General features: G+C 42.5%; 1 protein-coding gene across 1 annotated transcript; it reads left to right on the top strand.

Moving 5' to 3' along the window:
• LHCGR (luteinizing hormone/choriogonadotropin receptor) lies at positions 1 to 26,458 on the top strand. The gene is made up of 11 exons (XM_051614163.1): positions 1 to 179; positions 7,606 to 7,677; positions 10,974 to 11,048; positions 13,264 to 13,338; positions 13,825 to 13,899; positions 13,999 to 14,076; positions 16,716 to 16,784; positions 17,422 to 17,496; positions 18,668 to 18,853; positions 21,647 to 21,727; positions 25,104 to 26,458. Exons 1-11 carry the CDS (start codon positions 25 to 27, stop codon positions 26,347 to 26,349), a joined length of 2,187 nt encoding a protein of 728 aa, XP_051470123.1. The 5' UTR covers positions 1 to 24; the 3' UTR covers positions 26,350 to 26,458.

Genomic DNA, 26,458 nt, shown 5'->3' with positions numbered 1-26,458 from the left:
GGCGGGAGGCGCGGCAGGGCGGCCATGGTGCCCGCGCTGCTGCCCCTCCTGCTGCTGCTGCCGCCGCCGCCGCTCCCCGCCGGGCCCGGCAGCCGCTGCCCGCCGCGCTGCGCCTGCAGCCAGGGCGCTCTGCGCTGCCCTCCGCAGCCGCCGGGGGCGCTGCCTGCGCCCGCCCGCGCGTAAGTACCGCGGGGCGCGTTACTCGGGGGGTGCTGTTACAGGTTAGGCGGGCCGGGCGGGGCTCCCCCGCGGAGGGCGCTGAGCGCCTGCCAGGCGGGTCGGGAAGCCCGCGCCCCGGGAGCGGCGCTGCCGTGCCCGCCGCTCCGCGCCCTCCCGGCTCGGCGGCGGGTTTTTGAGCATCGCTCCTCCCGCGGAGGTGAGATTTGGTGGTGTGCTCGGGGCTGGAGTTTTACTCGGGGTTTTTGAAGCCTGCCTGAGAATCGGGACTCCTGGCGGGAGGCGGGAGGCAGAGTTTTCTCCCGAGGAGAAGGAGGCACATTCTTTCGGGACGTTCTCTCCATGGGCAGAAAAATGTCACACTCTGAATAGCACGTGCCGCATGCCACCCGCCCCAGGGACAGCGAGGTGCGGTACAGTCGGTGAGCCTTCTGTCTTCTCTCACTGTGCAGGAGGCAAAACCTGCCTTTCCTGTTCCAAAACCAGCACTTTGTGGGGGGACAGTTAACTTTAAAGAAACATAAGTAAAAGGTTGATATTTTAAATCTTCTGTCAGTTCTGGGGTTCGTTTGTCGTTTCTTTCACAAATCTGACTCTCAGAACCTCTTCTCCCAAAGCTTGTGCAATTTAATGTCCCAAATATTAAAGCATCAAAATCCTCCCAGCAGTGGTCATCGTTTCTTTTTGAGGTCCAACTCATTGTCAAGTTAGTGGCTAGTATTTTTCCCCCTCTGGTTGTAAAAAAGCTGCAGGGAGTTTTGACAGCTGTTTGGATCTCTGTGGGGTGGTCCGTCATATCTTTCTGCCTCATGCTCCTCCGGGAATTTGGGCTAAATTATAACAGCAAGGAATAACAGGCATTCCCCTTTCCCCACTCCCACACCACACTCCAAGCACATGATCTAGTAAACGAGACCAAATATTTGATATACATATGTGTTCAAGTGTTGTTGTGTTGTTTACAGGTTCAGTTACATCACTGATCTAAACAATCTTGGCGTCAAAATATGGGATTAGACAACCAACAGATAGCATAGTTGCCATTTCTAAGATCCACTGGTTATCTCTGCTTGAATTGAGCTGTGGTTTTCTTATTATGCCCCTTTTGGTAACATAGCTTGTTGTTTTCCATTTTCTTCTGATTTGTTTGTAAATTTAAGATGCTCTTGAAATTCCCCAGGGATTATACTATCCCATGTCTCCTCTTCCCTTTCTTCTTAGCTCAAGAATTCATAGGAGCAAGAAATACTAATTTGTGTTGATCTAAAGCCATGTGAATCATTTCTCTGAAGCCAATTTTTAGAAAAATCTCTGCAATTAATTTGTGTCCTCCCCATTTCCCTGTGTTACCTTAGTGTGAGGGAAAGTGGAGCCTGTGGATGCTGGAGAGACTCTCCCCAGCTACTGCAATAAGCATGTTTTTTCCTCAGTGTTCCTACCACACACAGAGCAGGCAGTGGATGGTGACAGCGAGGATCCCTGCAGCAGCAAAAAGAAATGGGGAGGTTAGTTTTCACAGGGATCTAGCCTGTTTATTGGGAAGATACACATCACAGCCCAGAGAGGTTATCAAAAGTTCTAAACTTCTGTGATTTTTTTCTTTCTTGTTTTTGGTTTACTCTTTTGTTTTTTCCATCTATCACCCTGAGAAAAAACTACATCCATCTCAGTGATCAGGTTAAGACAGAAAATGGGCTTATGGCTGCTGCCAGTTATCCTTCACTCAAATCAACAGGGCTAGCCGATTGGCAAAAAAAGGGAATAATTTTTCCCTTTGACCTTTTATATAACATTTTATCTTTATGAATGTACACAAAGTCTATCAATTAGGTTGGCTGTAGAAACCATCTTTACAGTCAGAAATTAGTTCAACAATGATTCTGCTCAATACTCCAACAGAGAAAATATTTACACTTACATGTAAAAAAAAACATTCTTGTCTTCCAGTCTTCACTTGCAAGTGTACCCAGCTCCTGGGCATGTCTCAAGTTGTGCCAGAGGAGGTTTAGATTAGATATTAGAAAAAACTTCTTCACTGAAAGGGTTGTTAAACACTGGAATAGGCTGCCCAGAGAGGTGGTTGAATGACCACCCCTGGAGATAATTAGTAGATGTGTAGATGTGGTGCTGAGGGACATGGTTTAGCACTAGAACCAGTAGAGTTAGGTGAATGGTTGGACTCTGTGATCTGAAAGGTCTTTTCCAAACAGAATGATTCTGTAATTCCTTCTCCTTCCAGGCCACGTCCAGACTGATTTATATTGAAGCTGGAACAAACTTAAATTTCCATTTCTTTGTATTTTTTGTTCTTTTAATAGAAACCTTAAACTCATCGTACAACTACAGAGCTGTAACAATTAATGTGGTTGCTGAAGTACTGGTGTACATATTTTCTTGTTCTTTTTAATTCTTATTCAGCCTCTTACTTTCACCTTTTCATTGATTTTCATAATAGTGTCTTCTTTTCTGCTTAGCTGTTATCTTCCCCCCACTCTTTCTCTCTTACTCATATGGATTTTCCAGCTTTGTACTGAATCCCTCTCTTTCCATACTTTCCCAGTCTTTTTAGCTCTCTACTCCTCCTGCACAGCTCTGTGTATGAGGGACAAAGCCAGAGAAAGTTACTGTTGTCCCTTCATCATCACTTCTGTACCTGTGTGCATCAGGGGAATGGCAGTGTAGTGTTTGCAAGTGCACTAATACTTTGGGAAAAAATTGCTGCTCTGGGTTGTTCCAACGCAATTCCTGGGGTGCCCTGGGGTCCTTCCATTGTTGCCACTATGACACAGAAAGCAGACCTCAGAAAAGTCCTTCTTGCTAGTATGGTCAGTCAAGAAAATAAACACCAGCTATACCTGGGTAGTTCAAGCCCTGATGCTGTAATAAGTTGTGCTTCCAAATGTGCTTTTGATAATTTGTTATATACCAAGGATATATCCTGTAGGGGAAATTCAGCCATTTTTCTTTATCCGAGCTATTCTTGCCATGCCATATTATTGCTGGAGCAGTTTTAAATATTATTAGACTTCTGACAAGTTGTATAACTGTGTTTTATACAGTCCTGATTTGGCCATATTTTTCTCAGGCTCCTGTTTTTGATTTGGACATTACACAAACACTATAGAACTCCATTATCCAGACACCTTTGTATGCCATTTTGGCAATAGCATCTATGATTCTTCTTAGTCTTAAAAGAAAAATAATCTTTAATACATCATTATATTTTAAAACAAAACATTATTTGAAGTCTCTTATGTACTTTGGGTTTTTTTAGCAAAGTCTAAATGGATAGGCACCCAACTTCAGCTGTACAGTAATGGGCACGGGACACCTAGTATCTTTCTACCCCTTCAGAAACCTCATTTCATAGTGAGATTCACTCTGTTGGGCCTGAGTGTGTGCTCCTGCACACAGGACTTCTGCAGTAGAGTGGGTGACACATAATGAGGCACCAAATCCAAAACTTTGTGGCAACAGCCTGAACAAGTAGGCAGTGCTACCATGTCTTCACTGAGAGCCGATATGGCTCTTTCAGATTGACAGAGGAATTCCATTTCAGGGCCAAAGTGTCTTTCATAGGAGATAATGTATCACCCATCATCACCTAGCAGAAATTAGTCCAGCTTTTTGTCTGATATATCCAGCATCATAATTCAGATTTCAGGCAGATAACACACGATATGCAGGGCTGTAAAAATCAATGCCAAAACTTTACATTGCCCCCAGAAGGTGATAAAAATCCTAGGAAAATGGTGGAGGTTCTGTTTTAGTTTCAATCAATATTCCTAATCTTTCTCAGTTAAAAGTCCAAGGACACCACAGAATAAAATGTTTGCCATTCCCAGCAACAGTCTCCCTCATGCATTCACATTTTGGGCATTAGAAATATGAGTAATCCTATAAAGCAGCGACACTAAAATATAACAGCCAACCCAGCCTCAGTGACATATTCATATCTATTGCTATAGGGCCTGTGTTATTTTTTTAGAATTTATTATCTGATTTTCTGCAGTGGTGTGAGGGGACTTGGGCTTTGATTCCTCATCAAAAGGACAGCAAGTGGTCCTGAGGTCTTTGGGCATCTAGACATCTCAAAAGATTCTTGGAGCTTGAGTCTTATGTGGTAGCACAGAAGCAGAGCTTATCTTTTAGCAGATAAAAATTATCTAGTTGATTCAAGTTGCCTCTGCTATATCCCAGAAGCAACAAAACCGAAAAGGACAATGGTGGGTTTATGCCACTTTATCCTTGGGACAGACTGCCCCATGAACATTTTCTGAAGAGCTCTTCTATACTCTGCTCTATCTATACATTCACAATAGGGGCACCAGAAGAGGATTTGTTCTCATTGTACCTGCTGGCCTTGGTGACTGGCCAGTGGCAGGAAAATAACCATTGCTGTGAAAAATCCACTCTAAATTTGTTATTTCAAAACCAAGAATACAGGAAACAAATGCTAGCTGAAGAGAGGACAGTATTTTAGCTACCAGGCAAGGACAGGACAGTTAATCTAGAATAGTCTTACATGTATTTAGCTTGGCCATTTCAAACCTTACTGCCTGGAATGATGTACCTTGAAAACCCAGCTTGATTTATACAGCCACTAAGGGCTGGTGAATGCCAAGAAGGCTGGCTGGCTCCCCGGCTCCCCACTCCTTTCTGTCCATCCTTTCTCCAAGGATGAAAAGTCCCACAGCTGGCTGGTGCTGCAGCATTGTCAGCTGCCAAATGGCAGGACTGAGTACAAGCACACAAGTTGTGAAATATTAACTATGAAAGAAACAATAGTTTTTCTTAGAAGTGCAAAAGTTCACCTTGTAACTAACACTTTCAAACCAGTGTTGGTAACTTGTATTAAAGATGGATTTGTCCCTCCTTTCATGCACTACAGATGTCGGTCTAGTAGCATGAGCAAGTTAGATGTGTAAAAGCTTTGTAGCTTTGTAAAACCCAGTTTCTTCTTCTTTTTTTGCCAAAAGCTTCTGCAGCTCTGGGAAATTAATAAATGGGTACATCTGAGTGTCACAATCTGAGTGCTATCAGAAAGAAATCAATATTTAATTCCTGCCAGTCCCTGCTTGAGTTTCATTGTGTGCTATCAAAGACATCAGTCATGTTCAATAGTAGAGACTTGAACACATGAGATAAGGCCTCACTTTACTCTGCACATTGGAAAGAATTAAGCCTGCAACAAGCAGTTCAAAACTCTATTAACCTAAATGCTTATACAAATACACAGGCTGGATTGTGCTCAGAAAGTTAAAGAATCTTCTTCAAAATGCTGTGGGTAGAGAAAGAGACATCTAAATGAAGGTGCTTCCCTTCAGCACAGGCAGGTTTTGGGATACAAACCACAGCAGTAAAGTGGACAACAGGGCTGGGAAATTTCACCTTTATGGTGAATTTAAGGTATCTTTATTGATGTGAAAGAGTGTGTGCCTGCTACACCAGTATTTTGGGGATGAAGAGAGAAGGCTGATTATGAATTGCCTTTCTCCTTTGTTCTTGGTGTTTTGCAAGATGCTTAATGGGACAAGGTAATGTCAATGCAGATGAGTTCACAGTTCCAGCTATCAAGGTGAACTCATGAGAATTAAAAACCAAAAACCAATGAAGTTGAAATATAGAATGGCTTAAGTGCCGTGATACAATTTAACTACAGTACATATTAAAAGTGCTGAGTCATCCCACTTAAATTTAATTGCATAGCTGAGGTGGCTGAGCTCGGAGCACCATTGCCAAAGGCTTGAGAATCTCACATGGTGGGAATTTACAACCACACTGCACACTGGCACATCACTGGAGGCTCCTGGGCTGACGATTTTGATGTAATTAAGAGCCAAGACCTGGTTTTATTTTTTGCACTTCCAGTCACCTTTCTGTTTCCTTTGGAAATGGCAACATTTTTTAGCAAACAGTTTCACGAAAGTATGTCTTATTTTGCAAGCAGCGCCAGCTCATGGTGCGGTTATGAAGGGGTTCCTGCTGCCAGGGCTATAGAGCAGTCATTTCTTGGCTTCTACTTTTTACTTCTTCCTGAAGTTGTTTTCCCTTTGGATCAGAGTATCAGGCCCTACTCTGCAGGATTATCTCTACCTGTCTGTGACCCCTCAGGGGCAAATACATTTTTCAAGATGCATGACTAAGTTTCATTTTTTATTTAAACAAACCTCACACACAACACAACACGCCAGCATCCAGCAGAGACAGGCATGACCCAATGACATAAATATCCTTACAACATGTCTATTAGGTAGGGAAGCATTGTTATTCCCAGTTTACTGACAAGGAATCAAGGTGCAAGGAAACTAAATTATTTGCCCCAAGTCATACAGACTATTTGTAACCGAGCTAGGAATTGGCTGCCAGGCTTTTTAGTACATCTAGACGTGTAACCTCAAGATACACGTATCTGTGACAGGCTGCCATTATATTGTGTGGGCATAAGTCTATATATAGAAAAGATATATCTATACATATAAAAAAATCATAAACATTTTTAATCTCCATATAAAGTATTATGAGAACAAAGGGGGAAAAAAGCAGGTGATATGAATAGCACAGAAGGATTTCACTCAAAAACCTTGAAGAGGGATTTTAAGGATGGGAAACAAATATATCTGACTAGGTATTTTTCATTATAAAGGAAAATGGAGCAATTATCTGTTTGCACAGAGATAACATCTTGAAATATGTTAAATATTTTCCTATGCTATTATCAGGGAGAGTGTGGTCATGGCTAGATAAATTGGCTGGTGAAAGTACTGTGATTCAGATGTGCAGTGAAATCGTGAGATGCAGATCTGCCTCCCACATAATTAACTTCTCAGTCAGAGTAATTAAAAATTTAAAAAGGAAAATATGCACTTGTTTTTAATCAAGTAACCACGTTGATGCAATTTATTTAAAAAAAAAAAAAAGACACACAAAATCTAAAAATCTACCACATCAAGCCTGATTTAGATCTCTTCTACAGAGAATTCAGGGTGCCATGCTGCAACATTAGAGGGCTACTGCTGAGAGAAGAAGAGGGTCCAGAGAATACAAAGCTACTGTTTCACAGAGAAAAAGCTTTATACAAAAGCCAGTTTTTCTGAGGAACTAACTTTAAATAGCCAATAGCTTCCCTTGACTGTGAATGTAGCAGACCATTTCCATAGGGCTATTCATTTTCTTAATAGGTTATGATTATTATTGATTTCACCATGTTTAGTCTCAAATTTATGCTGTTGGGGAGCTGACCCAATATCCTTTTAAATCCTTTTCGCTGTGATCAATGGTAAACAGATCTGGCCTCAGAGGTACAGGGAACTGCAGGCAAAATAAAGTGGCTTTATGCTTTGTTGTTTTTTCTGCCCACTGTAATGGTGCAGTTGGTAGACAAGGAGCCCCACTTACAGTCCTTTCCTGCCTCTCTTCTTTTTTCAGATCATTTACTCACCTGCCTGTAAAAGTCATCCCATCACACGCATTTGAAGGACTTAGAGATGCCTTCATCATGTAAGTTAACATTTTCCATAGCCTTTTCTTTAATTTCTTGCTAGTATATCTATTGTAAACCTCCATCTCAAATCAGGTATTTTTACAATAATGTGAAAATGTGTTGCTAAAACCTACTATTGGTGAAAAAACACCCACTGGGGAAGGATAAATACAGCATTTATTTTCTTATAAGCCATATATAAAAGATTATTTGAAAAGGTATGATTTTCAACACTTGTTTCACAGATCACATAATGAAATATTAAGCATATTGGAGAGAACTAGATACAGCTTAATAACTGATGAAAGGTGCTTTTGATTGGCAGAGGAGATAGGTTTCTATCATAAAACATTATCACTCCCATGACAGCTATGGCATTCCATGATTCTACATTTATGTAGTATCCAATTAAGATATTTCTTTGGTGTTTTGCACCAAGAGGCAAACGTAGCAGGGGATCAGTGGGACTGAACTCTGATCTTAGAGATCTTTTCCAGTTGTGACGATTTTGTGATCTCTTTCTGGGATCTTTTGGTTTACAATTTGCTGTAATTTTGCACACTGGGTATGTGTTGCTTCTCCCTTGGCTTTGTACCTATTTTATATCAAGGACTCAGACATAAAGCTCATCTGCTGTTCTTGCCTTTATTTCTGTTATTATTCCAGCTGAAAGATGGCAGGCTTGAGTCTCCATTACTTACTACGTTTTATTTTATCTGCATTGAGGGGTCTCTAGAGCACAAAGTTGATGACACACCAGTGCAGTGCAGAACTGGGGAATGAGCTCCCCCAGAACCTAAGCTGCAGCACAAGTGATGCCACTTGCTTTTCAAGGTGCAGTTTTTATACTGCTCTTCACCTATGATATGCATGTAGTGCATCAGATATTAAAATATATATTAGATGTTGTGTAATTTATTTTCAAGGAAACAAAAAGAGGAAGTGGGAAACCCTTTTGTGGTGCAATATTGAAGGCAAAGCCTTGTAGGATGAGGGTAATGCAAATGTCAGAATAGACTCAGATAGACTAGCTTAGCTTTTAGTGCTCATTCGTTAAACAGGTTTGGCCAAATTATGAATTTCTATATTCCTCTGTCTCTAGCAAATAAAAAATAAGCTAAACTCTGGTGCATGTATTCCACTGCAAGAAAGTATTCTAGCTCAATCCAGTGGCACTGTATTCTTGCATTTACTTGCATCTGAATCATTTATGAGAACTTAACATTTTCAGATGGGAGACTAATTAAATCTATAAAGTTTCTCCTACCTGTATGACTTGAAGCTAAACTTTCCCAAACTGTATGCATATCCTATTCTTCACACAGAATGTTTTGCTCATTGACATTTTCCCTTCCATAAAGAGAATTTAATTTATTTCATTGTGTCCTTTTAATTTATCTCTCCAAATTAACGGCATAGAGATCGATAGATTTGTTTGAAGTAAATCTATAAAACACTTCATAATTTTATTGAGATCTAGTGTTACTTTGAAAAATGCATGATTTAAAATTATAAATCTCTAAAAATCTGACAACCCATCACCATCTGCAAATCAGATGATAAATTATTCTTACTGCTGTAAGTCATTCTAACATATGTAAATGGTAAGCCAGTGGCAGACCCCTTGGAGGGACCATGTTTCAGACCCCAGACGTTAAAGAGTCCTTAAGTTAGTCCTTCGAGCAGGCACTAATCCCTCCAGCCTACGAGTCTCTGAGGACCAGCAGGCTACTTTTTCTACATCCATCTTTCATTTATGCAATAGCAAAAATAACGATCTCAGTGAATTCTGGTTATGGAAAAAATCCCTAATATTTCTGTAAGAAATACATACATGTTTAATATAGGATTTCTGGTGTGCATCTCCCTTTGGCACTACAAATGAAAAGAATAATTCATTCTGGCCTAGGGGGTTTTATATCAACACCAGTAGGAATTGTTTTCTTGTAATTATAATTGAAAGAAGGTAGCTCTCAGGACTGTGGCAATACTGACTCCGATTTTGCAGATGCATTCCCGTTGTTTAGAAAATATATTTTTCTTGACACCATATAATCTTAGATTTAGTTTGTGTGCCCTTCCAGTCAATTCTGCTCAGAGAAAACACTGTTTTGAAGGCCTTTCCCCTATGTATGCATCAATATATATGATTTACTTTCAGGAGGCAATTTTGTGTAGTCTCATAGATCTTAATCTACCAGGCATTTAACAAGCATCAAATAGGTGGATTTTTTTTCTGTATATTCAGCATTGGTTATTATTAACTACCTGCATGGAATAGGAGCAGCAGTACATTGAAATTCCGCAGTGCCTATGGAAACAGTCATGTTAGTCAGTGTAATGATGGAAAAGAGCCATTTCCTTTCAGTTTGCATGCATATAATGACAATGGCAATCAAATCAAAAAATGATTCATAAAGTGCACTGAATGCATATTCATGTTTTTCTACATCTTTGGATGAGATGACCATCATCCTGACTTAATAACAGTGTGTGAAGCACGGTTTAACACATCTACATCCTTGCCGGTGCCTATGAAGACAGGCTGAGAAAGCTGGGATTGTTCAGCCTGGAGAGGAGAAGGCTCTGGAAGGACTTCATAGCAGCCTTCCGGTACATGAAGGGGCCTACAGGAAAGCTGTGGAAGGACTGTTTACAAGGATGTGTAGCAACAGGACAAGGAACAGTGGTCTTAAACTAGGGCAGGGTAGATTTACATTGGATATTAGGAAGAAGTGCTTTACAATTAGGGTGGTGGATCACTGGAACAGGTTACACAGAGACGTGGTGGAGGCCCCATCCCATTCAGGGTCAGGCTTAATGAGGCTCTAAGCAACATAATCCAGTTGTAGATGCTCCTGTACACTGCGGGGGGGGGCTAGACTAGATGACCTTTAAAGGGCCTTTCCAACCCCATACATTCTGTGATTCTGTGATTCAAATAAATTCACTAATCAGGACCGATGATAGGAGACTCACAGGCTTGGGCTCACTCTGTTGACATTAGTCCTGGCCCTAAGTCACTATCTGACCTACAATTTACTGAGAAAATGGAGATTGGCTGTTACAGAGATACTTACTCCAAAGGGTTGTCATACCCTTCATGACAGCAAAAGGCTGGTCTTTTTCAAATCCTACTGGCACTCGCTCTTGAGATGTCGAAGGTGAGGCATAGGCACTGCTGCCAAACAAGAATTAGTTTGGGGGGGGGGTTGAACAATTATGTAGAAAAGAAGGAAAGACTAAGTGGAAAGCTGATTTCTGGTATGTTTCCTGTTAATGTATTGCCTTGTGCCTGCCTTTTTCATTACAGTGAAATTTCTCAGAGTGACTCCCTGGAGAGAATAGAAGCAAGTGCATTTGACAGCCTTCCCACTCTGTCTGAAATGTAAGCATCAGTTAAAAAAAGGCATCCACATTGTGATTTTGGATCATCAAGGAGTAAACAGTCAGCAGAGAAGTATTATGGGACCAAATCTTCCTCTTTTACTTCAGCTGGCTTTAGTTTAGATTTATGATGAGAAACATTTCTCTCTGAAATACCATATAAAATAGCAAGTGCCCTGTAAGGTCCAGCCTTGGAGATGTAAATCATGCAAAGACTGCTTGCAGTGTGCTCAGTGACAGCAGCAAGCTCTGTGTCTGCTTCTGCTGGCACTGTCAGGCTTTCTAAGCCGAGAAATCATTCAAGATGACAACAGATGAGAAAAACCTTCCTTTTTGAAGATGCGGTTTTTTCAAAGCCCTTCAGTGTTTAAATACAGCTGCTTAGTATGCATAGCTCTTCTTTTGAGTGCTTAAATATTACTCAAATAGAACATGTACTGATTTTAAACTTGACCTGCATAGCACAGGCATCTGAGATAGTGAGTTAAAGCAATGACAAGGAGAATGCTCTGAAATATTTTGTGAAACTGGAAACTATAAATCTGATTCAATATCTCATTACTGCTTTTTTTATTCCAACAGCATGAGCAGCAAGTGGTGCAAGTGAGTGAGGATAAATAAGTATTTTTCTTTTCTTTATTATATATGAAGCCAGTTACTTGCTCACACAAGCAGAGGTACAGAGTTACCTACCTCTGATTGGGCCCAATTCTTCCAATTGGGATGGAATAAAGGATTTAGAATTGTTTTAGCTGGAAAAGGCTTTTAAGATCAAGTCCAGCCGTTAACACAGCACTGCCAAGTCCTCCACTAAACCGTGTCCCTGAGCACCACATCTATGTGGCTTTTAAATACCTGCAGGGATGGAGACTCCACCACTGCTCAGGGCAGCCTGTTCCAGTTGACAGCCCTTTCAGTAAATACATTTTTCCTAATCCAATCTAAACCTCCCCTGGCACAACCTGAGCCTATTTCCTCTTGTTCTATCACTTGCTACCTGGGCGAAGAGACCAACACCCACCTCGTTACAGCCTCATGTCAGGTAGTTGTAGAGAGCAATAAGGTCTCCCCTCAGCCTCCTCTTCTCCAGACTAAACAACACCAGTTCCCTCAGATGCTTCTTGTAAGACTTGTTCTCCAGACCCTTCATCAACTTAATCACCCTACTGTGGACACACTCCACTACCTCAGTGTTCTTGTAGTGAGAGGCCTAGATCTGAACACAGTGGTCAAGGTGCAGCCTCACCAGGGCCAAGTACAGGGGAACGGTCCTGTCCTAGTCCTAATCCTAGTCCTCATCCTAGTCCTCCTGCTCACTATTTCTGATACAAACCAAGATGCTGTTGGCCTTCCTGGACAGGAGGCCACACTGCTGGCTTATGTTCAGCTGTCTGTGGAACAAATGTTTCCATTTGATTATGGATAGCTTGTCATTTGCCCAAACCAAAAAGCTAAGCAAGAGGTACAGGAGGCTAGGAAGAAAACCTTTTTGAATCTTGAATCTTCTACATGTTTCACATTGCATGGTGTCCCAAGCTGAACTGACAAGGCACTTTCAATGGATGATATGGGTAGGTGGGTTCAGTGTAGTTCTTGGATTTCAACTTTTGGTGCAATTTCATATGCCAAAACCTTTTGAGCTAGACTATCTGTGGAACTGCCTTTCCTGGCTAGGCAGAGCATCAGTAATCTGATGGAAACAAGGGATGATGCCAAGGGATCTGACTGTGACACAAGGACCAGGCACAGAGCTCAGGTCCTTGCTCAGCCCCACCTCCAAGATGACCTCTTGGAGGCACAGCCATTGCCATGGTGGCACACTCGTGCCTCTGAGCCCCTGCAGTGGAGCAGAAGCTCAGTGTGCTAGGCATGCCACGAGCTCATAAACACATACCGTAAAGAACTGGCAGACAGCAAAATGCTGACTCCCACCAGGGACCAGGATATCCAAACCAGATCATCTCAGCTCAGTGAACTGTAAGAATTCCAGAGCTGCTGTCATTTGTCAGCTACATAACAATTACAGGCCATTTTTATTACTGATAATGCTTCAAAATGCAATCATGGCATATTTTTAGAAAGTTTGCTCACAGCAGGAGAGCCTTCTGTCATATTCTGCACTTGGCTGTTTTCTGACAAAGCCAATTGCTAGCAAAATTCAGGACCCTCCAAACGTATAACGATTATCATACTGAGATACTGTTCCCTCATTACAGATTAATCCTGAACACGAAAAATCTGTTGCACATTGAGGACGGAGCATTCAGAAACCTTCCAAGGCTAAAATACTTGTAAGAAAGAGTTCCATTTCCTTTCTGTTTGCCTTTTTTGTTTTCCTCTTAAGAAGTGGACAAGTAACAGAAAGAAGTATAAAGAAAAAAAAGTTTTTCATGCATTACAGCATAGTGAAAGCACACACGGTAACTCAGGGCGGTAATGGACAAAATAGTAGTAAAGTCTGCAAATTAGTTCGGCTAAGTGCTTATTTCTAGAATAAAGCTTTGAGATATAAAAAGTACTATGCCAAAGTAACTAAAAATGTCTTCCTTATGCTTAATCTAGAGAGAACATTTGCTGCTTCTCTGGGAAACCGCTTGAGAATGCTACAAAAATTAATTTATATAAGTTTTACAAACAAGTGGGGCCTAATTTAAAAATGTTCTATTTGTCACTCACCTTCTAATACATTGTTAACTCTATACCTACCAAGTTGGCTCCTTGTTGCATCCACTGTGGTAGTCTTTTCTCCTGTAAATAGGAATTGTGCTTTTCTCTAGGAGCATTTGTAACACTGGAATAAGACTGTTTCCAGATCTGACTCAGATCTTCTCATTAGAAGCTCATTTTATTCTGTGAGTAGAGACCCAGCCTAACCCAGCTGTGAGTCCCTTTCAACTTGTTCCTGTATCACTAACAAAAATAGCCTTTTTTCTTTTCTTTCCCTCCGAAAGGGAGCTCTGTGATAACTTGCATATGACAACTATACCACAGAATGCTTTCCAGGGGATGAACAATGAATCGCTGACACTGTGAGTAAGATGATCCCAGCTCCAGTTCCTTCTGTGAGGATAACACTTCTGCGTGAGAAATGCAGGTTGACTTTATAAAAATCTTGAAATTAAGCTCCATACAATATATATCTATATTGTGAGTTAAATTTGAAACACAATTAGAGGGGGATTATTCAAGCTGAAGAGCAGAGTTTTATCCAAAGGCTAACTTCAATTAGGAAAGAAAACAGGAGGAGGAATACAAATACTCATTTTCCATGCAACATTGTTTTAAAAATCAACAGGTCATAAACTCCAAAAGCTGGGCTAGAGGCCAACTCTTTTACTCAGGGTTGAGGTTTCTTGAACCAGTGCCTTCAGAGACCAACCAGGCTGGTTCTACTGATCTGACACTTCTCACCTCCAGCTACACAGAATCCCTCTGGAGGAAGGGAGAGAAGAAATTGGTACAAAGTGCCAATGCTTTTTCTTACCTTGATTTCTCTTGACTCAGCTTACATGGTTTCCCATAAGCCTCCACACCAAGACTTTCCCTTTAACAAACCATGGATTCATTGCTACAGCCACCTCTGAGACTAATGTTGGTTTGATGCTAAGCGAGATGCCCCACCTGAGGAACCCAAAAGGCAGCAGAAAGCCAAGGGAAGGGGTCAGCTGCCAGCATAGCAAAAACCATATATGGATTTTGCAGCACCCTTGGCTCACAAAAAATTCCACAAGGAAGTGCTGAAATAGGAAAAAAATTAAGGAGTGAGCCTCTCTGTGAGAGGTGGCTGAAATGGAGGTCTCCCAAGGAAGGACCAGCATCAGCCAGCCAGCTACTTTTTGTTGTAGCCACCAACACCAGTTTGGATGCCAGTAAAGCCAGCCTTTCGGAACCAGATTGATACTTAAAAAGCAGTATGCATCCAAATGAGAAGCCTTGTCATGAGACAAGTGGGTACCAACCTCCCCCCTCCCCAAAACTCCATGCATATTTGCACCCACAAATGAGCTGTGCATATGGGCAGGTGCTGCAGCTGACTGCATTGGGTCCTTCATCAATGGGCAGGTGCTGCAGCTGACTGCATTGGGTCCTTCATCAGGGTGATCTGCTGGCATGACAGTAATTTTGACACAAATTTTATGTATTGACCAATACGTTCTGAAACCGTTAGAGGAACTGAACATAAATTTGACTGAATACTGCTCCTACACAATGTTAAACTGGAGCAATTGCTTAGGTTAGGGCATAATTTCATCTTCTGAGCCTCTTCCCTACGAGCAAGTTTGCAAAATAACTTCAGCAAAATTATGATTCTGTGAATGGTGCAAGAAAATGAACATAGCAGAGGTGGAGAAAGGTGCTTATATTTTTTACTGTAACCCCAATGTGTATTAAATGGGAATTATTCCAACTCAGCCAGGAAACAGCCAACGATCATTTTTCTCCCATCCTTTTCTGATAGGGAGCTTGCCACAAGAAGAAAAGAATTACCTTATCAGCAGCTTCCTAATTGTAGAGCTACACGTTAACTCCACCTCATGCCATTAACTGTAATTAGCTGAAGTAATTCTAGTTGTTGGAGCCTGGTGAAACACAAGTCATCTGTGAAGGTGAAAAGTCAGCCTGCAGGAATGCTTTGCACTACAAGTAGCTAATTCAGTCTTTCCAACAGTCCTGTGGATGGGGAAATTGATCCTACATATCAGTATGGCTTTTAAGAAAGTGACTCATTTCCAGCTTTTCTTGGGGGCAGTATCCATAGCTGCAGTTTCTGCTCTCCTAAAAACAAGTGGCAAACAACAGAAATTTATTTTCATTTATAAACTGAACCAAATTTTCTATTAGGCTTAATGTTAAAGAAAAAATACTATATACAAATTATTAGATTGAAATTATATTTGAAACATTAACTTAGTATCACACACAGATTTTTCTCAGTGAAGTCAAACCCATAGATTAGATCTCCTAATGAAGGACAAGAGCTGGATGTCAGGTACAGCAAAGGTCAGCCTTGAGATGTCTAGCCCCAGGGTGGGGAATCGAGAACTCAGGGTGGCACCAAGCACCCCCGTGCAGCTCAGGGGACAGAATTTTCCACAGTACAATTCAAGCCTGGCAGCAGTGCATTGGAGGAGCTGGTAGCTCACTGGCTGCTGGATGATACACGACTCACCCCTTCCTCTCTGCAAAGCTGTATCTTGGTCTGCTGGAAGGTTTGTCTTTCCACAGAGCTCTGCCATGCAGCAGCACTCTCTTGGCTTTAGAGCTGCTTTCCATCTGAAATTTCTCTAGCCCTTGCAGTCTTCTATTTACACGACAAAATCCAGACCTTCTACCTCCAGGCTGTTGTCTGCATGCCAGGAGGTTACCTGGACTTGTTTCTGGACCTCAGCCTTAGGTAGGCACAGGTGAGCCCCTCAGAGGAGGAAGGATCTATACATAAGCAGAAATTCTCTTCAACAGTTCAACAGGGAGGTGCTTAGCAAATTTAAGCTGCAGTTTTATCTACTTTGAGAGTTAACATAAGTCATGCAGTAGTTACCTATGTCCTTTATAAGTCAGACCCTCTAATCATTGAAATGAATGCAACATTAAGATTTTAAATCTGCAGTAGATAATACTATCTTGTCTTTTCCAAATCTTTTTCCCTTATATTTTTTTTAATCCTCAGCAAATTATACAAAAATGGATTTGAAGATATCCACAGCCATGCCTTCAATGGGACAAAGCTGAATCAATTGTGAGTATATTTCCCCTCTTCTGTGTATTTTTGAACAGTAAATAGTAGTTCTAATACAGTCAAAGCCTCTTCCTTCAACTGGCCGTGTCTTGAATGTTTTGATACCCATTAGAAAACTGCATCTTTCAATGTTGTTGTGATTCAGTTGTTAATCCTGCAGCACTTACTACTTTTCCTGAAACACCTTAGAGTGCTGCAGTTCTTAAGAGAAAAACTCATCATTTGAAATAAAACTCAATACACTTCTAAGCTTAGCAGCAATAGTGGAAAGCTTGAAACCGTAGCTCAAATTCAGGTACCTAGATTTTAGTTTTATCACTCTCACATGCTCTGGGACTAGCTTCTCAGTTTGGGCAAAACTTCTGCTTCATTTTTGTACACTGCTACTGCAGCAAGGGAACCAGACTGGCTTAAATCAAAATAAATTGGAAATTATCAAAGTAAAGTGTGGTTTATAATGGTCTGATGGCCTCAGCAGAGGGACAGGTTGCATAAGAAATACAAGCATTCCCAGGACATATATTTCAACAGAAATTCTGTGGTGGGGGAGAGGATCAAGAAGAAACAGATGGGAAGAAGAAACCAGAAAGGTTCTTTTAAAATAGAGACATAAGGAGTTAATTGTTTGATTCCACAGAATCCTGAAGGACAATAAGAATCTCAGGCGGATCCACAACGATGCCCTGAGAGGGGCCACAGGGCCGGACGTCCTGTAAGTGCCCCCAACTCTATTATACCTTGATGGTACGGGTGTCCCACAGGAACTGCACTGCACGGGCAGCCTGATCTTGGCAAACGCAGCCTCTAAGTCTGGCAGGAGACTTCACCCCTTAACCCTCTACTTCGAAAGTGGAAACATGTCAAGATGCCATGAAATGAGGGGGTGGAAGGCTCAGTTTGTACCATGACAAATCCCTAACAGCCAGTTCTAGCATTGGCATGTACTTCTGCCCCTTAGATATTTTGGCCTTTGCTTTACTTGTGTCAGAACCTCCTTATCCTATCCCTGTGCCTTGTATTCTGACATTGCCAAGTAACTTGTCTTCTGGTAGGAAGAGTAGGTTTTTACAATACATTGTATTCTATTTGATTATAAAAGTGAACTAGTTGATTACAGAATAAAACTGTGCTGAATAAACATTATTAGCCTCCTCATGCATTGTTAGTCAAGTCCTTACTGCAGGGCTGCAGTTCGCTGTAACTCCATGCAATACAACACAGTGGATAGTTCTGTAAATAGCACTCTGTGCTGCACATGCCATTTTCTTTATTTTATTGGTGCTTTACAGTACATTACTAATAATCACTTGGGTAACTGTAGCCTTTTTTCCCCATGTTTAATCGTCTGACTCTAAAAGTCCCTAGTCATGTCGACGGCCTTTCCTCACACAAGCAGCTCATCTGAAGTTACTCTAAGCCAAACTGCTTTAGTTTGTTTTGGCAAGAACAATTCTTTTGTTTTAGTTAATAACTATTTTATTAGAACAGCCCTTCAGAGGCAAGCAGAGTGCCAGGAGGGTGTCCTATCTACTACCTGGCTGGACAGTCACATTCACCCACTTCTGCCTTTCTCTGGTCTAAGGAACCATTCCTCACTCTCTGCGTTGTGGCTTTCAAACAGAAGGGTCAGGGCACAGTCCCTGCAGTGGTGGATTTTGGTTTCCCCGGGATAAAATGAGCTCAATGCTTCACTGGATCTTCTGGGCTCTGGGGATGCTCTCTCCCACCCACTGCTCTCTAGTTTCACAGACAGTGTTTCTGAACTGGGTATCAGGTGCTGAAGTGGCTATGCCCATTTAGACCTTTGTGAAAAACTGAGTCACTGTCATGCTTTGGTGGTATTTTTATATGTATGAAAAAATCATGCTCTTTTTATTTTGCAGGGATATTTCTTCAACAGCACTGGAGTCCCTGCCTAGTTACGGGCTTGAGGCCATTCAAGTCTTAAATGCAACGTCATCTTACTCATTAAAGAGACTGCCATCACTGGATAAATTCAGCAGTCTTCTGGAAGCTGTTCTGACATATCCCAGCCACTGCTGTGCCTTTCGAAATCTAAGGACAGAAAAGTAAGTCTGAGTAGCACATTATTGTATTGTAGTACTTCAGAAGCTCCAAAATGGCAATTCTGCTTTATTCAGCTCACAAGGTATCTTATTCCAGTTACAAGGAAGCTGTGATATGTAACAAGGCTAAAACCAGGAAAATTACTTCCATTTATTTCAGAACAGAAACGGATCTCATCCTGTGCCCAGGACCTGCCAGCAGGAATGTTACTCTGTGCTTAAAGCTTATCTTTTCCTTGGTATATCAATTAAAAAAAAAGCCAACTGGCACGTGGAAGATAGATCTCCCTTAACAGCACGTTGTCCAGGTGATGTGATGACCTAGTAGAAAAGGCAGGCTTTCAGTTACCCAGCAAAATAAGAACCTGACACAAGCCTACAGAAAGAGGTTACGCAGTTTAGTTCCAGTGTTATCAGATAATAACAGTCAAGTCTTATTCTCCCTAGAATTGGAAACTGTGGTGCAGAGACTGGTTTGCATCCAGTAATTTGTGGCAGTCTCAGACAACAGGAGCTAATTTTTCAGTGATTTTCTTTCAAAGAAATCAACTCTCATTTGGCTTTAGGCAGCCAAAGCAACTCCAAATGAGTTTAGCTGAAGCTATGAGGATGCCACACTTCTTGTCTGTCTCAAATGAAGGCTACAGAAAAGACATACTGAGCAGTCATCTGTGGGAGGCCTGATCTGTGCGGCTTGGATGCCATCACATGAGGACTGTGTTGCAAAGGCAGGAGTCTAATCCGAGTTCTTTAGGGTAAAATTAGGGGTCATGGTTTGCTTTCTCTGCCTATCTCATTTTATTAAGTGGTTCCTGCTTCTGCAAGAGTAGAGCAAAGAGCCTCCAGTTAAGGGTTTCTATTGCTACCAAACTCTGACTAAGTCCCAGATGAAGTCTGTGAGTGTATTTTACTCATATTATTGTTGGGCCACTCTCCATCATCTCTGAAAGGTCATGGAGAACAGGAGAGGTGCCTGAGGACTGAAGAAAGGCCAGTATCACTCCTGTCTTCAAAAAGGGCAAGAGGGAGGACCCAGGGAACTACAGGCCAGTTAATCTCACCTCTTTCCCTGGGAAGGTGATGGAGCAACTTGTTCTGAATGTCATCTCTAAACACATTGAAGAACAGGAAATTATTGGGAGTGGTCAACATGGATTTACCAAGGGTAAATCATGCTTGATCAATCTGCTAGCCTTCTATGATGTCATAACTGGTTGGCTGGATGAGGGGAGAGCAGCAGATTTCATCTACCTTGACTTCAGCAAGGCTTTTGACACTGTCTCCCATAGCATCCTCATTAGGAAACTGAGGGAGTGTGGGCTGGATGAGTGGACAGTGAGGTGGATTGAGAGCTGGCTGTGTGACAGAACTCAGAGGGTTGTAATCAATGGAGCAGGGTTGAGTTGGAGGCCTGTAGCCAGCGGTGTCCCCCAGGGGTCAATACTTGGTCTGGTCTTATTCAACATGTTAATCAATGACCTGGACAAGGGGACAGAGTGTATCCTCAGCAAGTTCACTGATGATACCAAACTGGGAGGGGTGGCTGACACTCCAGAGGGCTGTGCTGCCATCCAGCATGACCTGGACAGGCTGGAGAGCTGGGCGGATGAGAACTTAATGAGGTTCAACGAGGGCAAGTGTAGAGTCCTGCGCCTGGGGAGGAAGAACCCCGTGCACCAATATTGGTTAGGGATGGACCTGCGGGAAAGCAGTTCTGAGGAGAAGGATCTGGGAGTCCTAGTAGATAGGAAATTACCCATGAGCCAGCAATTCGCCCTTGCTGCCAAGAAGGCCAATGGAATCCTGGGGTGCATAAGGAAGAGTGTGGCTGGTAGGTCGAGAGAGGTCATTGTCCCCCTCTACTCTGCCCTGCTGAGGCCCCATCTGGAATACTGCGTCCAGTTCTGGGCTCCCCAGTTCACGAGAGACAGGGAACTTACAGAGTCCAGCGGAGGGCAACAAAGATGATTAGAGGATTAGAGCATCTCCTTTATGAGGAAAGGCTGAGAGAGCTGTGGTGCTTCAGCCTGGAGAAAAGAAATCTGAGGGGAGACCTTATTAATGCCTTTTAGTATCTGAAGGGTGGGTGCAAGAAGGATGGAGCCAGACTCTTTTCAGTAGTTCCCAGTGACAGTATGAGGGGCAACAGGCACAAGCTGGAGCATGGGAAGTTCCATTTAAATATGAGGAAAAACTTCATGATAAAGCACTGGAACAGGCTGCCCAGAGAGGCTGTGGAGTCTCCTTCTCTGGAGATATTCAGGAGATGCCTGGATGCAGTCCTGCTTTAGCAGGGGAGTTGGACTAGATGATCTCTGGAGTTCCCTTCCAACTCTGACAATTCCGTGATTCACTTCAGCATGTGAAGTCTACCTCCAGATCCCAAACAGTTTTTAAGAGAGTATAAGGCCAGCTTCTCAGCATTTGTTAACATGCACTTCTCTAAAAGCCAGCATAATCACTATAATTCATACTGGTGGAGAATCTGGCCCACTTGGACACAGCATTTAATAAGGCAAAACATACCTTTTAATTCTAGCTCCAAGTTATTTCACTATAAAAAAATTCATTATAAACCACAACCAAGCTGAAAGACCATCCTCATACTCACCATAAGGTACTCCCTACTGTCCCAGTATTTGAAGCCTTCTCCTCCCTACTTCCATGAATATTCACACTGTCATGCAGCTAACTCTACCTTACTTTACATGTCTGTGAAGATCACTTGACAACAAGGTGAGAATTTGACCAAAATCCAGAGTGAAACTCAGCTTTTTTTTTACATCCTTCTTTCAGACAAAATTCCTTGCTTTCCATTTTTTACAACTTCTCCAAAGAGTGTGAAAGCACCATGAGGAAACCAACTAATGAAGTACTGTAAGTACCTCTCTGCATACAGATGCTGGAAGTAGCAAATATGGACCTCCCTCTCCTGCTGTTCTTGTGCTTTTCCTAGAACGGCATGTCTTTTGCTGCCAGTTCAGTCACCCTTACAAGTTGCACAGTGGTAATTTTACTATCATAAAACCAAGATTCATGATTTTGATGTTCAAAAGAAAAAAATGTAATTTTGTGAGCTTTACTCATTACTCCAGCTTCTCTTCTGAATTTCTGAAAGGCTTTCAAAACAGGGATTAAATATTTAAGAAAGTTAATGAGCTATATGAAGACTTGTCATGCCCTGAGATAATTCAGTTGTTTGTGATTCAAAGAGCAGCTAGTTAATACTTTCTGCCTATAGAAAGGATAATTCAAAGTCTGATGTCAGTAGCTTTCCACAGTAAAAATAAAGAGTCCCTGAGTGAGAAATGTAATGACCCCATGCAATTAGTTTACTTCTGCTAAATGTGTCTTTCCGTATCATCACAGTTCTGTTCAACAGCGTCCAGTGGGACACTGCAAAAGGCTAACATCAAAACTGGTGTTGGCCATGCTGGATAACAGAGGCTCTAAACAAGTATTTAATGGAGAAGTTCAGGGATTTGCAATTAAGCAAATGGAAGTAAGGTCATGATTCATCGGTGGAAAGGCTGCAAGTCAAAAAGGTTGGAACCACAGCAGAAATCAGCTGAAAGTCCCAGGCTCTTATTAGAAAAAAATCAGCTTGAACATGGCAGCATGTTTACATGGCCTCACAGAAAATCACAGTCATTTTTTATTAATAAAGAGTCAAACACATCCCCTGCTCTTCCAGTTTTAGCCAGGCAAGTAACAGCAAGACATTGGGTAGTTTTTCATGTAAGGAGGTGTTGTGGTTTAACCCCAGGGGGCAATTAAGCACCACACAGCCACTCCCTCACTCCCCCCTCCCAGTACCATGGAGAAGAGAATTAAAAAAAAGGAAAACTAGTGGGTTGAGATAAAGGCAGTTTAATAAGACAGAAAGGGAATACAGTAATAACAATATATAAAACATATGATGCATAATACAGATGCTCACCACCTGCTGACCAACACCCAGCCCATCCCAAATCCACGCTGTTCCCTGGCCAACTCTGTCCATTTTATATACTGGCCATACATCAGATGGTATGGTATACCCCTTTGGCCTGTTTTGAGTCGGCTGTCCTTGCTGTGTCCCCTCCCAGTTTCTGGTACACTCCCAGCCTCTGCTGGCAGGGCACTATGAGAAGCTGGTAAGACCTCGACTTACTATATACTAACACTGCTTCATAATAACTAAAACAGCAGTGTGCTATCAACATCATTATCATCCTACATCCAAAACACAGCACTATACCAGCTACTAGGAAGAAAATTAACTTCATTCCAGCCAAAACCAGGACAGGAAAGAAAAGTTAGGATAATAAGATTGTAAAGTTCTTTGCCCACCAACAGGAATAGCTGAAAAGCAGCTCGGGTTCATTTGCCAGAAGGACCCTGCTCCAGTAAAATAGTTTAATGTACATACTTCAGTAGACATGGAAGTTTAAGCATGTATTTAAGTTGGCCCAAAGCTACCACATTTCTGAAGAGTTGTCCTTAACAGAGATATTTCCAAGTTTTTCACTTGTGTGGTTTGGGCCTAAGACAACAACAAAGAAACAGCCACATGGCTGCTCACTCAACTTCACACACACACACACTCTGGGATGGGGAGGACAAAGGCCAACTAGAAGCTCCTGGGTCGAGACAAAGGACAAGGAGGGTTCTTCACTGATTAAGGTCGAGGGCAAAAAAGACTGAACTTGGGAAAAAAATAATAATTTCACACTAATCAAACACACACAGGACACAGACAACACACAGAGCAGGGCTTGCATATGTTACCTCATCCCTCTCTTCTTCCTGGGCCCAAATCCCTTTGTTCCCAGTTTCTCTCCCTCCTTCCCCCCTGCGGCACAGTGGGACAGGGGATGGGGTTTAGAGTCAGGTCACAGGCTGGTGGTTCCTGCTGCTCCTTCCTCCTCAGGAAGAAGGATTCCTTACAGTCCTTCCCTGCTTCCCCAGGGGGTCCCTCCCATGGGAGAGAGTCCTCCACGAACCTCTCCTTCATGAGTCCTTCCCACGAGGTCCAGAGCTGCTCCAGCCTGGGCCTTCCGCAGAGTCATGGGCTGCTTTGAGAACAGTCACCTCCCCTGGTGCCAGGGTCTTCCAAAGCTGAGTCCACTGGCCAAGTTCATCCATCCTGGTGTCTTCAGGGAATGTTCCACCACATTGCTCATGGATGCAGGGGGGACAGCTGCCATCTCACCATGGGCTGCACGGAAATTTCTGCTTGGGCACCTTTTTCCCCTTCTTCCTCACCACCCACTGGCACCACTCTTCCTGTCCAGCTCAGCTCTTCCTTACTGTTTGCCCTGCTCAGGCATTATATCAGTTCTTTCATATGTTAATCACAGAGGTGCATCTTTTGTCCCTCTAAGGGCTCCCTGGCTGGGTTTGGAGGAGGGGGAGCTTCTCAGTTTCTCACCGAAACCGTCCCTGGGGCCCCTCCCCCACTACCAAAAAAACCCACCAAACCAGCACATCACTACAGATTGTTTGCCCACCAAACACTGACAGTTGGGATGACTGGACAGTTGGGAAATAGGTATCTGTTCTGGCTGGAAAACAGAAGGGACAGTGCTGCTTGTTTTTAAAGTATTCTTTGCTATGCTTATCCCCATGCTTTTGATAACTGGGAGATTAAAGAGAGCTACTTTAAACATCTGAAAACATTTATAATTAGGCAACCAGTCCAAGGCTAGACTTAGTATATTTCTAGCCATTGACATTATCTAGTTAACCATACACTGGCACCCCTCACTATATAGTACAGCAAACTTCCAATTCTTTAGCACTTCCCAAGTCATACATAGTTTCAGGACTTTAGTGTGTTTCCTAAGGGAGGTAAGGGCGCACAGTTAAAATCCTTAGGTTGTTTTGGTTTGGCTTCTATAACAATCTATTAAGTCTATATAAATAAAAATCTACAGTCCATCAATTCAAGGGCTACTGTACTTTGAAATGCAGTCTACTAACAGCATGACAAAGATGGGTTGCTGACAAAGCAATCAAGATAAGGTACTTAGAAATAAATAATTTTTATAAGAAAGCATTCCTGTGGATGTGACTGTGACCTCTGCTGCTCTCCAAGGCTGCTACCCAAACAAAAGGCATCCTTTACAAGGTTTCATTATCTGTAAACACCCTGTAGAAACACATCTAGGAAGTGGCTGTTTTTAAACAACTGTTATCTGTTGTATTTTACAAAAGACCACAAGCAGCAAGTAGTTCACTTCTATTTGTGGGGGGGTTGTTTTTTTAATAGTTACAGAGATTACTCTTACAACACATCGCTGTGGTCAGCAGAAAAGAACATGTACCATCTTGCAACAGATGAAGAAACTTCTTACAGCTACTCAGCCATTGTCTATGACAGTGAAATGAGCAGCTTTGACTTTGAGTATGACTTCTGTCAGCCCAAGATACTCACGTGCACTCCAGAACCAGACGCATTCAATCCCTGTGAAGACATCCTGGGATACAGCTTTCTCAGAGTCCTGATCTGGTTTATAAATATCCTTGCCATTGCTGGCAATTTCACTGTGCTCCTCGTTCTCATAACGAGCCATTACAAGCTCACCGTTCCTCGCTTCCTCATGTGCAACCTCTCCTTTGCTGACTTCTGCATGGGACTTTATCTGCTGCTCATTGCCTCCGTCGATGCCCAGACAAGTGGTCAGTACTACAACCACGCCATTGACTGGCAAACCGGCAGCGGCTGCAGCACCGCCGGGTTCTTCACCGTGTTTGCGAGCGAGCTCTCCGTGTACACCCTCACAGTGATCACCCTGGAAAGGTGGCATACCATCACTTATGCCATGCAGCTGGATCGGAAGCTACGGCTGAGACATGCCGTGCCCATCATGCTCGGAGGCTGGATATTCTCCATTTTAATAGCAGTGCTGCCTCTGCTAGGGGTCAGCAGTTACATGAAGGTCAGCATTTGTTTACCCATGGATATCGAAACGGGACTTTCCCAAGCCTACATACTGCTGATTTTAGTGCTCAATGTCGTTGCCTTCATTGTCATTTGTGCTTGCTACATTAAGATTTACGTAGCTGTTCAGAATCCAGAGCTGGTAGCTGCCAACAAAGATACCAAGGTTGCCAAGAGAATGGCAATACTGATCTTCACGGATTTTACCTGTATGGCCCCCATCTCCTTTTTTGCCATATCTGCTGCCTTTAAAGTACCTCTCATCACTGTGACAAACTCCAAAATTTTGCTGGTTTTATTTTACCCCGTCAACTCCTGTGCAAACCCATTTCTGTACGCAATTTTCACCAAAGCCTTTCGAAGGGATTTCTTTCTGCTGATGAGCAAGCTTGGTTGCTGTAAGAGCCGAGCAGAGCTTTACAGGATGAGCTATTTCTCTGCTTATACCTCCAACTGCAAGAATGGCAGCTCAGCCAGAGCCCCCAACAAAGCCTCACAAGCACTGCTGCTCCTGTCGGCGTTAGAGAAGCCATTTCCTGTAGTACGAGACAAGACATCTTACAACAGAAATTAAACCAGAGTGCAAATAGAGGCAACACTTTGCTGTAATAATTCTAGTGACTAGGGATTGTTTTATAGCATCTTGAACATTTCACAATAAATAAAAATCCCAGTTAATGATT

Source organism: Apus apus, chromosome 3 (assembly GCF_020740795.1).
Source record: "Apus apus isolate bApuApu2 chromosome 3, bApuApu2.pri.cur, whole genome shotgun sequence".
Taxonomy (NCBI): Eukaryota; Metazoa; Chordata; class Aves; order Apodiformes; family Apodidae; genus Apus; species Apus apus.
Note: the sequence above shows the minus strand (reverse complement) of the source record. Positions and strands in the feature narration are given on the sequence as shown.

What these genes read in the sequence shown, in the direction of transcription:
- LHCGR (XM_051614163.1), top strand. Translation starts at nt 25, where the DNA reads ATGGTGCCCGCGCTGCTGCCCCTCCTGCTGCTGCTGCCGCCGCCGCCG. An exon ending in CTTCCCACTCTGTCTGAAAT is followed by an intron (nt 11,049 to 13,263) that starts GTAAGCATCAGT and finishes CCCTCATTACAG; the next exon opens with ATTAATCCTGAACACGAAAA. An exon ending in GGGACAAAGCTGAATCAATT is followed by an intron (nt 16,785 to 17,421) that starts GTGAGTATATTT and finishes TTGATTCCACAG; the next exon opens with AATCCTGAAGGACAATAAGA.